This window comes from Hyperolius riggenbachi, chromosome 8 (genome assembly GCF_040937935.1).
Source record: "Hyperolius riggenbachi isolate aHypRig1 chromosome 8, aHypRig1.pri, whole genome shotgun sequence".
Classification (NCBI taxonomy): Eukaryota; Metazoa; Chordata; class Amphibia; order Anura; family Hyperoliidae; genus Hyperolius; species Hyperolius riggenbachi.
Genome location: NC_090653.1, coordinates 65,136,820 through 65,155,820, shown reverse-complemented (window position 1 = coordinate 65,155,820; position 19,001 = coordinate 65,136,820). Strand labels below are relative to the sequence as shown.

Sequence of the window (19,001 nt, the reverse complement as noted above, 5' to 3'; positions counted from 1 at the left end):
TGGTGACAGGTTAGGCGCGATGACACACGTGAGTGGAGGCTGCTTAAAGTGAACCCGAGGTAAAAGTAATATGGAGGTTGCCATACTTATTTACTTTTAAGCAATACCAGATGCCTGGCAGCCCTGCTGATACTCTGCCTTTATTACTTTTTAGGGTCCTTTCACACTGGGGCAGTGCGGTGCGTCATCAAATTGACGCACCGCTACCGCAGCCTAATACAACCCTGTGGGGAGGTGTTCATACTTCCCACGGTGTGGTAGGCTGTGTCCCAGAAGTGCCTAAACTAATTGCTAGCGTAGAACTACATTGCCCTGTGTGATCCGCGGCGACCTGCATCGACCCGGAAGTCATGTTAATCTATGGCAGCGTGGGTTCTTTAAACAAAAATTTACATCGCAGCACGCATATGTGGAAGCCTATTTTTACAATACGCTTCCGCATATGTCCAAGCAGGAAGTGACCGCAAGCGCGCGTCACTTCCTGCTTGGCCAAATTGCCAGACAGGGAACACCGCATACTAGCGCGGTGTTCCCTAAAGGCCTGTTTCTGGCGGTGCGATGCAGCACGGCCGCAGCACCGCTACCGCCAGTTTTCAGTGTGAATCCGGCCTTAACCATACACCCTGAATAAACATATGCAGATCAGGTGTTTCTGACAATATTAGCTGCATGCTTGTTTCTGGTGTGATTCGCACTACTGCAGCTAAATAATCAGCAGGGCTGCCAGGCAACTGGTATTGTTTAAACGGAAATAAATATGGCAGCCTCCATATCACTCTCACCTCAGGTTCACTTTGAAACTTTTTTTTACCATGATTTTAATAAAAGTGAATGGGAGAGATTTTTAAAAAGCGCTCAGGAAGCGCTAATCAATCACAAGCGGTCAGAAAAGTGCTTATAGTGTCAAAAGGAAATAAACATGGCAGCTTCCATACGTCTCACACCTCGGGTTCCTTTTAAGTGGTTTTCACAGGCTAATTGAATATGCCGTCAGGGTCGGTGGGGATTTGCATGTCCGTAGGAATGTTCTGCTCATCAGTAGTCCTGAGGTTTGTGACCAGGCTGTATTGCTTTACGGCAGTGTAGAAAATGGAGGTCACGCTGTATGCCTGGCTGAAGAGAATGATAAACCCCTCAGACAGTGGGGATACATTCCAGCTACTCGCCAGCTTCATTTGCTTCAGTACAAGAAGCCTACAAACCTGCCCTGCTTCAGTCATGGATAGTTTTGTATATGGCCCCCATAACACATCATAAACAATGAGGAGACCATTTCCATACAAGTGCATGAAAGGTTTACTACAAAGACATTCATCCAGCATCTCCCATTATACTGCCAATACATGAAGCTTATACGGCAACAAGTTATTAGTCAGCCCCATTCAGGGGGAGCTCACCCTGCCGAGGGGTATCTTCTGTACAGTCTCTTGCTTGAGCCAGATGTCCACATACCAGCTAGATGCCACCTCCTGCTAGATACACAGTGAGGAGGCTCTGCTGCATACGGTCCAGGCATGTGCCTGAAAATAATAGGGGGAGGGGGGATTTAGAACCAACTCGCCCCAATCCTGATTTACACTCACTCTCTGGAGCCAGAGGAAGGCCTGTTAACACTCGTGGATATATAAGTTGGTGGAGTTGCTACTACCAGGCTGAGGAGCCTCTACAATGATCTTCCTTCTGGAAAAGAGAACAACAAAGAGGTTAGAAATAGAACCAAGGTGGAGTGTATGCAGACCTTAGCTCCCACGAGAGGAGTGTGTTTACACAAGAGAGTCCTATCCCTTTCATGCAGTGAGTCCATGCTGACAGATAAGGTGATTTTGGCACTGGGACTGGAGGCATGTAATAGACGGCAATGGTATGTATCGGTAATTGAGGAGCTGAACGCCCAATGTGGTACCAGAAGTTGATCAGCTACTATGAAGGGATCAGAGGAATATAAAAAAAGAAAACCTGTTGTTTGGGTGCCAAGGGTTAATTTTAAGAATTAGGAGGGATAAGTTCATGTGTTAGGCACTAGGAGGGGAGGGTTTGTATGAGAATGGGCGCTTTGCCAGGTAAGTGTATAGTAAAATATTGGGTCCGTAAATCACAGATATTTTTATTAGAGGAACCCCTGGCACCTAACTCACACAGTAGTGCTGGCTGCTACACTTACTCCAGCAAAGTAGAAATACCCAGCTGCACTCCCCTAATCGTAATTGAGGTGCAATGATCCAGAGCACCAGGTGGCACTCAATTATTTGTATTGCAGAAAGATCAGCACACTCAGATGTATAATGCAAAAGGTTTCCATAAAATACAATTCGTCTTCAACAAGGACCAGCAACTCGCCGTAGATGGGCGCCAAAGACACCCACAGTCCATCAAATGCCCGCTGGCCACCTTGTATAGGAAGTCTGTGAGGGAGTAGGAGTCCAAAGTCACACTATCCAAAGAGAATGTGTCTCAAATCATGGCGACAGACACTGGCCTAATGCTGTTTTGGGCATTTGCCCATCTTCAAGCCGATAATTGGAGTGCACATTTATCGGCTTTAAGATGGGCAAGTGTCCGAAACAGCATTAGGTTAGTGTCTGTCACCATGATTTGAGACACATTCTCTTTGGATTGTGGACTTTGGACTCTACTCCCTCATGGACTTTCTATACAAGGTGGCCAGCGGGCATTTGATGGACTTCGGGTGTCTTTGGTGCCCATCTACGGCGAGTTGCTGGTCCTTGTTGAACACCAATTGTATTTTATGGAAACCTTTTGCATTAAAAGAGCTTGAAGTTTTGCATTATACATCTGAGTGTGCTGATCTTTCTGCAATACAGATACACTTATGCTGGGAATACACGGCTCGATTCTGAGCTGATTAGATGGTCATTTACAATCACTGTTCGATCGTTTTGCCGCTCGATTTGTCATTGAAGTGAATTGAAAAAAAAGATAAGAAAAATGATTGGAAAATGAGACTCAAGCGAGCAAAACGATCAGGCTCAGAATTGAGCGCCAGAATTGACCCGTGTAATCTCAGCATTACTCGATGCATTCACAGCTTTTTGCAAACACAATAGTGAAAAAGATCATTATAACTGCATCTAATTAGCAAACAATGGCCGTGGAGGAGTATGACTCAAAGACAATTACACATACAGTACATTGTATGCAAAAGTGTTCCTTATTTTAAAGGATACCACAACTGACATGTGACATGATGAGATAGACATGGGTATATACAGTGCCTAGCACCCAAATAACTATGCTGTGTTCCTTTTTTTCTTTCTCTGCCTGAAAGAGTTAAATATCAGGTATGTGAGTGGCTGACTCAGTCCTGACTCAGACAGGAAGTGACTACAGTGTGACCCTCACTGATAAGAATTTCCCCCTTTTTTATCTCTTTCTTGCTCTCAGAAGCCATTCTCTTCTAGGAAAGTGTTTTATAGTTGGAATTTCTTATCAGTGAAGGTCACACTGTAGTCACTTCCTGTCTGAGTCAGGACTGAGTCAGCCACTTACATACCTGATATTTACCTCTTTCAGGCAGAGAAAGAAAAAAAGGAACACAGCATAGTTATTTGTGTGCTAGGCACTGTACATACCCATGTCTATCTCATTATGCCACATGTCAGTTGTGGTATCCTTTAAGTACAGATAAAAATGCTCAGGCTCAGCTCAGCGGTGCAGAGGCCGACCTCCTCTACTTCGCCTGCGCGAGCACTGCTGTCAATTAAGTCTACGTTGTCCAGAGTGTACTGCGCATGCACAGTAGAGGATGACCTCGCGAGGTCGGCCTCTGTACCGGCAGGGACTGCAGGCTGTGAATGAAGCTGCGTCGTGGGACAAGTTGGCTGCAAGGGGCTGGAGGAAGCCCCATGTAAGTAGATTTTTTTTTTTAAATTGCTTGGACATACCCTTTAACCTCCTTGCCGGTTATCCCGAACTCAGTTCGGAGTAACCTGCGCAGGAGGATTGCTAAGGCCCCGCTGGGCCGATTTGCATAATTTTTTTTTTGTTACAAGCAGCTATCACTTTGCTAGCTGCTTGTAACTTCCGCTCGCCGCCGATCCGCCGAAATCCGCCGCGCCGAGCCGCTCCCCCCCGCCCCGGACCCCTGCGCTGCCTGGCCAATCAGTGCCAGGCAGCTTTGAGGGGAGGATCGGGGTTCCCTATGACGTCCCGATGTCCATGACGTCGGTGACGTCATCCCGCCCCGTCGCCATGGCGACCGGGGAAGCCCTGCAGGAAATCCCGTTCTCAACGGGATTTCCTGCATACTCTGATCGCCGAAGGCGATCGGAGTGGGTGGGGGGATGCTGCCGCACAGCGGCTATCATGTAGCGAGCCTTCGGCTCGCTACATGATTTAAAAAAAAAAAAAACTAAAAAAAACCTCCAGCGCTGCCTCCTTGCCGGAGGAATTGAACCGGCAAGGAGGTTAAGCAATACCAGTTGCCTGGCTGCCCTGCTGATCCTCTGCCTCTAATACATTTAGCCATAGCTAAATGTATGAAATGAAATGAAATTTACACCCTGGTAGGGATGAGAGGCAGTACACAGGGCATAGATTTCAATCAGAAGTGTTCAGGACCTGTTACCCTAAGGGCCTTTTCCCACTGCCAATCCCAAGTATAGATGGGAGAACACCATTGTTTTTCCTCTGTGCTTATGTTCTCAGCATATAGGAGCAGAGTGCATGCAGTGGTAAAAGGCCCTCATAAGTAAAGTAAGAAGATGGAAGAATAAGATCCATACAGAATACACATACACATCTTTCTTGGTATCTACTAACCTGTCAGAGGAGAGCATCCGTAAGCTGCGATCTGTGCAATCGATAACCACCTAAGAGGAACAGCACATATCAGCAATGTGAGTGCACAGGACAGAGCGATTACAGCAAAGCCCACAGACAGACCGCACATGCGTCACAGATTTTAGTAAGGTTTTTGTTTTTTTTTCACTCCTGCTTAACATTCTGGTTCCTTGTTTGGATCTACCTGAACCTCAGTCACTAAATGAATACCTCCCTTTGTTGTCAAGACCAGGGCCCATATGCATTTTACTTTTTCTTGTGAGTTATCTCTGAGGAGATACTGTATTTTGCAGCATGTAGGACACACTTTTTCTCCCCAAAAAATAGGGAGAAAAAGTCCTTGCAGCTTATATGCCAAATATAGGGAATTCCTAACTTATGAACGACCGCTGATACGAACCTCTGCAATGTTGGCGAATTACTGTATTGTCCCCCCGTTTTGTCCTCCGGTAACCCCCCCCATGTCTCCTCCGCACCACGTGTGTAAATACAATTCGCAGAAGCACGATTTGCCTACCCCACAGTTCCCGCGGCGAACACAGACCTCTCATCTGTACGGCTCCCCGACTGACGGCTTCTGCTGACGACGTGATTGAATGGGGTAATGGCCATTTTCAAAATGGAGGACGGAGAAAGAGTTTGATAAGTAGACTACACGGGAGGCAAGTATGTTTATTTTGACTTTTAGGCCTCTTTTCCACGGACTGTTGAGCTGTGTGCTCAGCAAACAGTTGTCAGGCAGCCACAGGCAGTTACCAGGCAGCAGTGAGCAGTTGTGAGAGTTTGAGAGGCATTTCACTGCCTATCAATTTTCAGTTCAGGTTTGCTTTAAGATGCCCATTAACAATTCAATTTAGCGGATGATTGAGTGTTGATGATGTCAATGAAGAGCAAGCGATCAATTTATCCAATCAATTCCATTTGTTCCTTAAAACTATCATTAATGGGCAGCCCTAGAACTGAAAAAAATCTGCAGATGCATTGGCTTAGGTGGTCCAGGGAAGGCTGACATCTGTCACTGTATTTTGTACATGCTTCTACATACAGGTCTGTAAGTATATACAAATGTTTTGTTTTTTTACACGCTACTAATGCCTTCATTATACATGCAACAGCTTCATTCATTCACATGCCCCCTCCCATCAGTACTCACCTCTGCTGTCTGCAGCCTGAGCACCTGGAACCCTTTGCTCCTTAAAACAAGCACATAATCTCCAGAAATGGCTGCAAAACAAGAATCTGATATCACACAGCTGGCAGTCAGGCAAACAAAACGTTTTAGGGGCCTATTTATAACTCTGGAGGTCAGCTGATTTCTATAGTTACACAAGTGATGACGTATGTCTTTTTTCAACCAAAATAACTATGTAACTATGTAAGTGATAATCAGCTTAAAGCATACTTGAACTGACATGAGGAGATGAACATAGGTACATAATAAAAATTATTGGTGGAACTAGTCCTTTAAGTCCCTTTTTATTGTTTTCCTGCACTGTAAGTATCTATGCCAGGGGTGCCCACACTTTTTCGGCTCGCGAGCTACTTTAAAATTTGCCGAGGCCAGGAGATCTACCAACGTCTAAGCACGCCCCCCCCCCCCCCCCCGCGTAGGTTAGCCAGGTATATGTGCCTGCAGCATAGGTTACATGCCCTCAGTATAGGTTAGCCAGGTATATGGGCCCCCAGTGTAGGTTAGCCAGGTATATGGGCCCCCAGTGTAGGTTAGCCAGGCATATGGGCCCCCAGTGTAGGTTAGCCAGGTATATGGGCCCCCAGTGTAGGTTAGCCAGGTATATGGGCTCTCAGTGTAGGTTAGCCAGGCATATGGGCCCTCAATGTAGGTTAGCCAGGTATATGGGCCCCCAGTGTAGGTTAGACAGGTATATGGGCTCTCAGTGTAGGTTAGCCAGGCATATGGGCTCTCAGTGTAGGTTAGCCAGGCATATGGGCCCTCAGTGTAGGTTAGCCAGGCATATGGGCCCTCAGTGTAGGTTAGCCAGGCATATGGGCCCTCAGTGTAGGTTAGCCAGGCATATGGGCCCTCAGTGTAGGTTAGCCAGGCATATGGGCCCTCAATGTAGGTTAGCCAGGTATATGGGCCCCCAGTGTAGGTTAGACAGGTATATGGGCTCTCAGTGTAGGTTAGCCAGGCATATGGGCCCTCAGTGTAGGTTAGCCAGGCATATGGGCCCTCAGTGTAGGTTAGCCAGGCATATGGGCCCTCAGTGTAGGTTAGCCAGGCATATGGGCCCTCAGTGTAGGTTAGCCAGGCATATGGGCCCCCAGTGTAGGTTAGCCAGGTATATGGGCCCCCAGTGTAGGTTAGCCAGGCATATGGGCCCTCAATGTAGGTTAGCCAGGTATATGGGCCCCCAGTGTAGGTTAGACAGGTATATGGGCTCTCAGTGTAGGTTAGCCAGGCATATGGGCCCTCAGTGTAGGTTAGCCAGGCATATGGGCCCTCAGTGTAGGTTAGCCAGGCATATGGGCCCTCAGTGTAGGTTAGCCAGGCATATGGGCCCCCAGTGTAGGTTAGCCAGGCATATGGGCCCCCAGTGTAGGTTAGCCAGGCATATGGGCCCCCAGTGTAGGTTAGCCAGGCATATGGGCCCCCAGTGTAGGTTAGCCAGGCATATGGGCCCCCAGTGTAGGTTAGCCAGGCATATGGGCCCCCAGTGTAGGTTAGCCAGGCATATGGGCCCCAGTGTAGGTTAGCCAGGTATATGGGCCCCCAGTGTAGGTTAGCCGGGTGTATGGGCCCCCAGTGTAGTTAGCCGGGTGTATGGGCCCCCAGTGTAGTTAGCCGGGTGTATGGGCCCCCAGTGTAGTTAGCCGGGTGTATGGGCCCCCAGTGTAGTTAGCCGGGTGTATGGGCCCCCAGTGTAGTTAGCCGGGTGTATGGGCCCTCAGTGTAGTTAGCCGGGTGTATGGGCCCTCAGTGTAGTTAGCCGGGTGTATGGGCCCTCAGTGTAGTTAGCCGGGTGTATGGGCCCTCAGTGTAGTTAGCCGGGTGTATGGGCCCTCAGTGTAGTTAGCCGGGTGTATGGGCCCTCAGTGTAGTTAGCCGGGTGTATGGGCCCTCAGTGTAGTTAGCCGGGTGTATGGGCCCTCAGTGTAGTTAGCCGGGTGTATGGGCCCTCAGTGTAGTTAGCCGGGTGTATGGGCCCTCAGTGTAGTTAGCCGGGTGTATGGGCCCCCAGTGTAGGCTAGCCAGGTATATGTACCTGCAGGCAGTCAGAGGTGAAGAGAGACTCTGGCAGGCCAATGGGATGCAGGGGAGAAGCGGCGGCGAAGAGAGAGGCGGCGCGGCCGCTACGTCATGGCTGGGGGCGGCACCGGGTACGTTACAAGCACGCACGTTGCAGGCTGCCCGTCGCCGCCCCCAGCCATGACGTAGCGGCCGCGCCGCCTCTCTCCTCGCATGCATCCTTATTGGCCAGCAGCTAAACACGAGCTGCTGGCCGCAACAAATTTTACGAGACGCGGCCGAGAGGCCGCGATCTACCAAGAAGGCGGTCGCGCTCTACTGGTAGATCGCGATCGACCTATTGGGCAGCCCTGATCTATGCAAATGAGCTGGTTAAACAGCATGTCGAATACAGTGAAATGATCTGAAAAGCAAAATCAAAGGCAAAACACTTTTATCTGGCTGAAGAAACACTGCTGAGAACATGTAAGATCTCAAAAGATCAAAGGGTCAGTACTTCTGTTTTTACTTATTTTTTTGCAGCTAAATGAAGCAGATTTTACATGCAGCCCAAAAACTGAAAATAGAATATTAGTCACATAGAATATAGTCTCATATTTTTATTTACTAAGGATGGTCGCTGATTTAATGATTGTATGCAAATGACTGCAGCTTGAAAATTAAACCATCACATTTCACCTGGGCAGATTTCAATTGGTCTATTTTCAAGATACATAAATTTACATAATCCTGCATCAACCTCCTATACTCACTGTGACCTGAATAATTGCAAATACCTTCTATTTTACAAGGCAGATTTCTGTTTTGCATGACTTTGAGGCTCGTTCACACTAGGGGCGTTTTCGGCCTTTTCAAACGCAGGCAATTTTTAAAATCGCCCACAAAACGCTTGTGCAATGAATCTCTATGAGAAGGTTTATAGCGTGGTTTGTGCGCTGTGCGTTCAGCAAAGCAGTGCCTGTACCATTTTGGGGGTGTTTTTGCTATAATGGAAGGTATAGGAAGAGCGTTAAACACTCACAAAACTGCTTTGTGCGGCGATTGCGGTATCTAGAATAAATACATATTTATTCTTTTCCGGGTCAAAGAGTTCACTTCCCAACTTGCGTCAGGGAGTGAATGACAAAATCGCTCTGGAAAAGCGCTTAGAAAAGCTCTTATACCAAAAACGCAGTGCACAGGGGAGCGCCGGAAGGGTAAAAAAAGCGCACAAAAACGCAGTGCACAGGGGAGCGCCGGAAGGGTAAAAAAAGCGCACAAAAACGCTTGTGTTTTCGTTTTTAGGTGTGAATGAGGCCTCAATCAGTAGTATTTAAAAAAACAAAACAAAGAAAAAACCCTTCACTTTTGCACCATATCACCACTTTAAACAGTGGTAGTTGGTAGCTGCAATTGCAGATGTTGCCCTCTTGGATTTGGTGAGTGCTCATTCACCATTTCCAGTTTTCAAGCGAATGGAGCTTAGGATCAGAACAGCAGGGTAATTATGGTAAGCAGTCTGATCACCACTGCGAAAAGAACCATTTGCTATTTTACAAATGACCCGCTTAAAAGGAAACTAAAATGAGAGGCATATGGACACGGCCATATTTTTTTTTCCTTTTAATTAATACCAGTTGCCTGGCTATCCTGCTGATCTCTTTGGCTGAAGTAGTCGCTGAATCATCTGATCTGCATGCTTGTTCAGGGTCGATAGCTAAAAGTATTTGATTCGAAGGATTAGCATGACAGCCAGGCAATGTGTATTGTTCAAAAGGAAAGAAGTATGACAGTCTTTATGTGTCTCTCACATTGGGTTCCAGTTAAAAACTGACAGTCATAGAAGTGCTGATTATGCTACACAATCAGATTGCCACTTCTTTATATATAAGCCTTTAATGCTCTATAAACAGCTGACTCCATTCTACCCTCTTGGCAGATGAAGTTACCGGGACCAGATGTACATATAAACACAAATGTCCTGATGCCTTAACGAGACTCTGTAACTTCAAAAATGGCCCCTGGGGAAGGGCAGTTTCTTGGGCAGGGCAAGAAGGGCAACAGCCCTGGGCACAGATTGGCAAGTAGAAGAAGGGGGGCGCAGGCAGAAGGACATAACCACTAGGGAGCTGGTGACGTGCGGTGCAAACAAATGGAAGAATAAAGAAGATTACCAGCGAAATCACCTTCCTAGACTCCTCCTGTGCTGCTTGAGTCCGATGTCAAGTCATCACGTCACCCTCGTTTATAAAACCTGATGCCCTTTAGCGGTACTGGAGGCTGTCAGTGCATGGCACCCATGATGGACGAATTAGCTTGGGGGAAGGGGGTGGGAGCAATTTTTGCACCCTTGCCCTGGGTGCAATTTTGCCTAGAAACTGAAGAAGCCTCTGTATCCCAAAACCACAACCAACAAGGAAATTTAGCTGTGGCGCAGGCAAGCCGCTACTGTGCCTGCGCTGGGGCATGTAAATATTTAGGAGATGAAGAGATGGTATTGGGTTGGCACTACAGCAAACACCTGGTGCGTAGAGCTGTGGACAATAGGCTAGAAGGTGAATCCTATCCTCCCCCTTTTTGGTTTTATTCCTTTCCCTTACCTCTTCTCCTCACCCTCTGATTCAGCACACCATTGTGTGTTAGCATATGGTTTTGTATTTGCCATGCACTTATGGATTCCCTGTCTACCTTTTCATTTCCCACCTATCCAGACTTCTGCCTGGTCTTTTTCCATTCTACACTCTTCCCTTCCTTCTCCACTATTATTTCCCCACTTTCTCTTCCCATTTGATGCCTGGCATTTATTTAACCATTGCGCTTTATTTTGGCTGCTAGATGGAGTGATTTCACTCCATTGCGTCCTTTTCTATGCATCCGCTTAGCATAATAATGCTGGACGCGAACACCAATTGGCCCGCGTCATTTGTCATGCCTAGATACTTATGCCTGCATACCGCTGGAATGCAGATGTGCTCCAAACGTACAGAGGTGTACAGGGTGGCGCTACCTTACGGCGTGACGCTGTCAGATGGCTTCCAGGAAATATTTAACATGGAAGCCTTCCCCCATCGGATTGTAGCCTCCAGAGAAGCGCATTCGCCGTGAAACGGCCGTCAGGCATCCTGCACCCAGCACCATCATTGTGCCTCCTCTCACTCTGGTATGTGCACCATTGTATTTATCATTTTTGAAAACCTGCACTTGTGACTTTTTATATATTTTTATACTAATAAATCAGCATCCACAGCAGTGCCAGCTTTACATCTCTTTTGTCCTACAAGGTAAATATTTACATGGCCGCCGGTCAGGGACCGTTAGTGCTGCCACCGTGGGACGGAGGAGGATGGGGGAAGCCTCAATAGGATCTAGACCACAGGTGTGGAACTCCAGGCCTGGAGGGCCAGATCCATGCCAGTGTTTAGGATGGACTGAGAAAGAGAGGACTGTGTTCTACCTCATGGACCACACCTTTCCTGATTCAGACCCATCAATTCATTTGAGCTGTATCAAAAATGTGTGAGGACCTCGGCCCTCGAAGGACCGGTTTGATATCCCTGATCTAGAGGCTTCTCCCCTCCCGAGGTAAGTAACCTCCCAGGGGAAGTTTTAAAGTTACAGGTCCTCGTTAAACCCCACTCCTCAGAAGATGCCACACCTCCTTCATGCAGATAAACACAGAAATAAACATATGCTGAAATAAATGAACTTAAAGGAAGAAGAGGAAACAGCCCTGTAGAAAAGTCATGACATGCTTTCAGAAGCAAGTGATTATACAGAGGATAATGATTCACGCTGCAAGAACTTTTTGAACGCTAGAGATTTCAAAAGTTCTTGCTAATGCTAAATACTATGGGGGATTTTTACAAAATCACATCGCTCCAGTGAGAACAGACACATAGGTTAACATTAGCAAGAGCTTTTAAAATCACAAAGCACTCAGAAAAGCTCTTGTAGTGCAAATTAGCACTTAGTGTGCCTTTTTGTAGAAACTCTGACATGGTAAGTGAGAGCAGGCAGAGCCTGCTCCTGTGCTGCAACTGTCTAAACAATGTTTGACATTATGTTAACAATTGCACACAGGCCTGCTCCCCTCCATGTATAAGTGCAGCCGCACTGTATGACCTGCACAGCAGCAGGCTCAATGTTAGTACGCAGGCGCCAGTAGGTTCATGCCAACACAATAGCACTAAGCCGGCTTGTGCAAATCTTTTTCTCTATGCACAAGTGGCTCCATGCTACTGCACAGGCATAAACCCACTGGCACCTTCGCAGCATGGCTAAATGCAAAGATGAAGAGGATCCTGGTCGTGGAGGATAAGGGAAGTCTCTGGGGCCCCCATCTCTGGTATCAGGCTTAGTTCACAGTAGGACACTTCGGTAATGTGTTATAAACACTTAAGGGCTGGTTCAGACGGGCGTTTTTGTGGCGTTTAACGCAGCGTTTAAGACGCAGCGTTTTTTGGGATCTACTGCCATCCCATGCAAGTGAATGGGAGCGTTTAGAGCTGGCTTTTGCAGGCTTTCATGAAAGCCTGGCAGTAGATCCCAGCGTTGCGTCTAGTCTCAAAAGCAACATGCTGCTTTCAGAGGCGGTAAACGCGAGGAAACAATAGCAGAGACCAGAACTGCTAGCCTTGAACGCTTTTCAAAAGCTTTCAAAAGCTAGCTTTTAAACGCTGGCGTTTAAACGCTGGCGTTTGAACACAATGCCAAGCAAAAGCTCAGCAGACGCCCGTGTGAACCAGCCCTAACGCAGCTTACTGCACTGCAATGATAAGCCTACAAGACCCTCACAGGGTGACGTTATTGTTGCATTGTAACGTGTAGGGTTATTGTAATGCACTGCTGTAGTGCGTTACCGGGTACAAGAAAACCATACTTTTTATTGCCTGTATGCTTTACTGTATGCGACGCTAACACAGCGATAATGTGCGTTACCACTTTTTTGTTACATTGTGTTGTTGTGTTGCAACTTTACAACACAACGTCCCACTGTGAACCTAGCCTTAAACTTTTTATTTTTCTTTGGCTACAGGTGTGCTTTAAACATCCAGTTCAGATTTTTTTTTTGACAATCTCATCTTCTGAAAACTTCAAAAATCAAGCCCAATATTTATACGTTTAACAGACAGCTTAACCAGAGTGCAGCAGTGACCCTCAATGGAGGGAATGACAACAAACTCACCTACTGCGTCCGCCACAAAAGGAAAAGAGACATTAGTGACTCCAGATGTGTGCAGTGGGTCTCCACAGTGATCTACCAAATTTAGTGTATCTGAAATAGACAAAAAAAAAAAGTTATGTGCAGAAAAACAAATGTAGCAAGAGCTGATGGTGAAAGAGATGGAAGGCTGAAAGTTATCTACACACCAAAAATGGGGGAATGCATTTGTGCATGCTTTTACATGGACCAACAGGAATGCATAACAGTAAATTCAAATATTGAATTTTCTGGTAGGTTCCTTAATTTTCCTTTACACTCTATTATTCTGCAACACATCACTAAATTGATCTGCCCCACTATCAGGGTCCAATAGGAAACCCCATCAGGAAAGTCAAATTCCAGCCAACAAGATGCCCAATCATTATAGTAGTGGGCAGTGGCTAAGGAGCTATGGGCCTGGTGCAAGTTTTACATTGGGCCCCCCAGCACTCTATACTGTGCACCAAAACCTGCCTGATTACTACTATTCAAAGCATCTATAGAAGTGATCATTACCAGCTCAGAACCAATTAAGACGTACCTATAATATAGCCACCATAAGCTCGTCTGAGTCCCACGCTGTCTTCCCACAGTCTGCCGTTCAGCCGCCATCAGCCCCGGCATGCGCAGTAGACCCGGACTGAGGCGACTGAGACAGTTACTGGGGCTGATCGCGGCTGAACGGCAGACCGCGGGAGGACGGCGTGGGACTCAGACAAGCTTATGGGGCTGGAAGAAGCCCCGGGTAAGTATCAAAGCTTTAGAATTTGACATCTCTGGTACACTTTAAGGGTAAAATGGCTTGTAGGCTGAAGTGGTTCAACTTTCATGGTAAAATGCTCTTTGTCCTTCCTGTAATTGTTTACAGTATATGAAATGAGCCTGACAGATGATATACAGTACAGGACTGGGGAGAACACGTGTTAGCTAGACTGAGATGTGAACACAAAACTATATATAGTCTTGGCTGAGATGATTACGTGTTTTTGCCTGAGCTGGCAGCAGGGCCGGCGCTACCATTAAGGCAAAGGAGGCAGCTGCCCTAGGGCCCCAGAGCTTGTAGGGGCCCCCAGTGGCTACAAGAGGGAAAAAAAAACTTTCAAATCGGCCTTATAGTTTTTGAGAAAATCGATTTTAAAGTTTCAAAGGAAAAAAAAAGAAATACACATTTAAAAACCTGCCGACTTTAATGGTTAATAGCAAATCCACCTTAAATGCTAAAAACTCTTTTGCAGGATATGTTAAGGAGATCATTAGGAATAAGAGGAAAAAACAATTTTTCAAAAAGACCTTATAGTTTTTGAGAAAATCGATTTTAAAGTTTCAAAGGAAAAAAGTATACTTTTAAATGCGGTAAATGTCACTTTTAGTAGCAAACCTAACGGTAGTGTAATTTTACATGCATCAAACGAAAGCGCAATAAATTTCCTGACGGGGTTTCCAGGGGGTCTATACGCAGCCGCAGCGCTTTGGCCAGGGATCGCTATACAGCCGCAATATGGCTGTATGAAGATCCCTGGCATTTTTTCCTATTTTCCCAATTTTTTTTTTTATGTTTAGAGTGTGGGAATTTTTTTATTTTTTTTTAATTATGTGGGGTCCCCTGTCCTGAAACTTTTTAACCCCTTGTCCCCCATGCAGGCTGGGATAGCCAGAATGTGGAGCTCCGACCGATTGGGACTTCACACCCTGTTATACCAGCTGCAAAAAAGGTCCCCTAATGCCGATTTTTGTTCCGGGGTATATGTTGGGGGGGCCCCCCAGGTTTATTTTGCCCTGGGGCCCCATTTGTTGCTTAAACCGGCCCTGGCTGGCAGACAGGACATCTGAGGCCGGGCATATAATGCCAGTGCTGGCAGACAGGACATCTGAGGCCGGGCATATAATGCCAGTGCTGGCAGACAGGACATCTGAGGCCGGGCATATAATGTCAGTGCTGGCAGACAGGACATCTGAGGCTGGGCATATAATGCCAGCGCTGGCAGAGAGGACATCTGAGGCCGGGCACATCATGCCAGACAGACCTCAGCCAGCTGCCGAGCTTAAAAAGGAGTTGGTGAGGGAATGTGGAAATACTTACTATCTGTGAGTACCAAGAACTGACCACAGCCAATCTGTGCCACCTGTGCTGGACCTGAACCCGAGCCCTCTGCAAAAGGAAAACACAAGTCATATTAATATAGCAGGGTACGTACAGAGGCATAATGCATGACCACTGAACACCCCATAATTATTTGTAGTTGTGCCTATACTTTAAAAAGAATGTGAAAATGACAGAAATACTGTGGTTTTTGTACTTGCCTTCAAGCCTCAGCAGTTTTTAGATTACACAACTGCAACAAACTCACAGCCAGTGGAATAAAGGTAAGAGGGTAAAAATACAGCGTGAAAACACCTATAAGAGGTGTAATAAATGAGACAGTGTAGACAGTATATGGACTGTTCTCCAGAACAACTACTTCTAGAAATCTCTCATCTCATTATTTGGCATGTTTCACAAATAGCAGTTAGGAAGATATGTCACTCCAAAGAAAAAAAAAAGACAATTATGTTATGCCACCCCAATACTAATTAGTCAGGCTCGTACCCCGCCCTCCTTCCAGGCCTCTTCATCTCCTGCAGCCTCCAAAGCCATGCCTCCACTTCTGCAGCCTCCATAGCCACGCCTCCGCTTCTGCAGCCTCCATAGCCACGCCTCTGCTCCTGCAGCCTCCATAGCCACACCTCTGCTCCTGCAGCCTCCATAGCCACACCTCTGCTCCTGCAGCCTCCATAGCTACACCTCTGCTCCTGCAGCCTCCATAGCCACACCTCTGCTCCTGCAGCCTCCATAGCCACACCTCTGCTCCTGCAGCCTCCATAGCCACACCTCTGCTCCTGCAGCCTCCATAGCCACGCCTCTGCTCCTGCAGCCTCCATAGCCACGCCTCTGCTCCTGCAGCCTCCATAGCCACGCCTCTGCTCCTGCAGCCTCCATAGGCACGCCTCTGCTCCTGCAGCCTCCATAGGCACGCCTCTGCTCCTGCAGCCTCCATAGGCACGCCTCTGCTCCTGCAGCCTCCATAGGCACGCCTCTGCTCCTGCAGCCTCCATAGGCACGCCTCTGCTCCTGCAGCCTCCATAGGCACGCCTCTGCTCCTGCAGCCTCCATAGGCACGCCTCTGCTCCTGCAGCCTCCATAGGCACGCCTCTGCTCCTGCAGCCTCCATAGGCACGCCTCTGCTCCTGCAGCCTCCATAGGCACGCCTCTGCTCCTGCAGCCTCCATAGCCACGCCTCTGCTCCTGCAGCCTCCATAGCCACGCTTCCGCTCCTGCAGCCTTCATAGCCACGCTTCCGCTCCTGCAGCCTTCATAGCCACGCTTCCTCTCCTGCAGCCTCCATAGCTATGCCTCCACTTCTGCAGCCTCCATAGCCACACCTCTGCTTCTGCAACCTCCATAGCCACACCTCTGCTCCTGCAGCCTCCATAGCCACACCTCTGCTCCTGCAGCCTCCATAGCCACACCTCTGCTCCTGCAGCCTCCATAGCCACACCTCTGCTCCTGCAGCCTCCATAGCCACACCTCTGCTCCTGCAGCCTCCATAGCCACACCTCTGCTCCTGCAGCCTCCATAGCCACACCTCTGCTCCTGCAGCCTCCATAGCCACACCTCTGCTCCTGCAGCCTCCATAGCCACACCTCTGCTCCTGCAGCCTCCATAGCCACACCTCTGCTCCTGCAGCCTCCATAGCCACACCTCTGCTCCTGCTGCCTCCATAGCCACACCTCTGCTCCTGCTGCCTCCATAGCCATACCTCTGCTCCTGCTGCCTCCATAGCCACACCTCTGCTCCTGCAGCCTCCATAGCCATGCCTCTTCTCCCGCAGATTCCACAGCCTTGCCTCTGCTCCCGCAGCCTCCATATTCATGCCTCCTTATTTCCTGCAGCCTTCACAGCCATGCCTCCGCTCCTGCAGCCTCCGTAGCCATGCCTCCGCTCCTGCAGCCTCCGTAGCCATGCCTCCGCTCCTGCAGCCTCCGTAGCCATGCCTCCGCTCCTGCAGCCTCCGTAGCCATGCCTCCGCTCCTGCAGCCTCCGTAGCCATGCCTCCGCTCCTGCAGCCTCCGTAGCCATGCCTCCGCTCCTGCAGCCTCCACAGCCATGCCTCCGCTCCTGCAGCCTTCATAGCCATGTCTCCATAGCTATGCCTCCACTCCTGCAGCCTCCATAGCCATGCCTCTGCTCCTACAGCCTCCACAGCCATGCTTCTGCTCCTGTAGCCTCCACAGCCATGCCTCCGCTCCTGCAGCCTCCACAGCCACGCCTCCGCTCCTGCAGCCTCCATAGCCATGCCTCCTCATATCCTGCAGCCTCCACAGCCACGCCTCCGCTCCTGCAGCCTCCATAGCCATGCCTCCTCATATCCTGCAGCCTCCATAGCCACGCCTCTGCTCCTGAAGCCTCCATAGCCACACCTCTCCTCCTGCAGCCTCCATAGCCACACCTTATCTCCTGCAGCCTCTATAGCCATGCCTCCACTCCTGCAGCCTCCATAGCCACACCTCTTTATCTCCTGCAGCCTCCATAGCCACGTCTCCGCTCCTATAGCCTCCATAGCCATGCCTCCTCTTCTCCTGCAGCCTCCATAGCCATGCCTCCGCTCCTCCAGCCTCCATAGCCATGCCTCCGCTCCTGCAGCCTCCACAGCCATGCCTCCGCTCCTGCAGCCTCCACAGCCATGCCTCCGCTCCTGCAGCCTCCACAGCCATGCCTCCGCTCCTGCAGCCTCCGCTCCTGCAGCCTCCACAGCCATGCCTCCGCTCCTGCAGCCTCCACAGCCATGCCTCCGCTCCTGCAGTCTCCACAGCCATGCCTCCGCTCCTGCAGCCTCCACAGCCATGCCTCCGCTCCTGCAGCCTCCACAGCCATGCCTCCGCTCCTGCAGCCTCCACAGCCATGCCTCCGCTCCTGCAGCCTCCACAGCCATGCCTCCGCTCATGCAGCCTCCACAGCCATGCCTCCGCTCATGCAGCCTTCATAGCCATGCCTCCACTCCTGCAGCCTCCATAGCCATGCCTCCACTCCTGCAGCCTCCATAGCCACGCCTCATCTCCTGCAGCCTCCATAGCCACGTCTCTGCTCCTGCAGCCTCCATAGCCACGTCTCTGCTCCTGCAGCCTCCATAGCCACGTCTCCGCTCCTGTAGCCTCCATATCCATGCCTCCTCTTCTCCTGCAGCCTCCATAGCCATGCATCCGCTCCTGCAGCCTCCATAGCCATGCCTCCTTATCTCCTGCAGCCTCCATAGCCATGCCTCCGCTCCTGCAGCCTCCATAGCCATGCCTCCTTATCTCCTGCAGCCTCCATAGCCATGCCTCCGATCCTGCAGCCTCCATAGTCATGCCTCCGCTCCTGTAGCCTCCATAGCCATGCCTCCTTATCTCCTGCAGCCTCCACAGCCAGGCCTACTTATGTCCTGCTGCTGCGAATCATTCACTTGTGCATCAAGCCAAGTGTTGAGTGATGCAGCACATATCAAAACGCTACCTCACCACTACTGGCAGCAGGACTATTTATTACCTGTATGGCAGCAGAAAAGACTTCCCCATCACCCCATCCTCAGAGCCTGGTCTCAGCTATAGCTGTCTTACAGGGGATAATTACAAAGGTGAATAAAAGCGGAAAACTCATGGTTATTGGATTAAGCATTGAATAGGTACGAAATCTGTGCTTTATGAAATTGACAAGTTGTGCTTTTCAAAGGGTACCAACAACAAAAGTTTAAAGGCTCCTCAGATCCGTTCTAGTCACCTAATTCATGCTGTTTG

At 49.0% G+C, this 19,001-nt stretch overlaps 1 protein-coding gene across 13 annotated transcripts in view; it reads right to left on the bottom strand.

Annotated features, from left to right (window-relative positions):
• Positions 1 to 1,272: 1,272 nt before the first annotated feature.
• The window catches only part of MAP4K1 (mitogen-activated protein kinase kinase kinase kinase 1), a 241,426-nt gene continuing 223,697 nt past the window's right edge, over positions 1,273 to 19,001 (bottom strand). For all 13 annotated transcript variants that reach the window (XM_068250530.1, XM_068250536.1, XM_068250540.1 and 10 more), the window contains 5 exons: positions 15,271 to 15,339; positions 13,173 to 13,262; positions 5,954 to 6,024; positions 4,780 to 4,829; positions 1,273 to 1,680 (listed from right to left, as the gene is read on the bottom strand). In XM_068250530.1, coding sequence (XP_068106631.1) covers positions 1,608 to 1,680; positions 4,780 to 4,829; positions 5,954 to 6,024; positions 13,173 to 13,262; positions 15,271 to 15,339 — 353 coding nt within the window. In that variant the 3' untranslated portion in view covers positions 1,273 to 1,607. The remainder of the gene's footprint in view (positions 1,681 to 4,779; positions 4,830 to 5,953; positions 6,025 to 13,172; positions 13,263 to 15,270; positions 15,340 to 19,001) is intronic.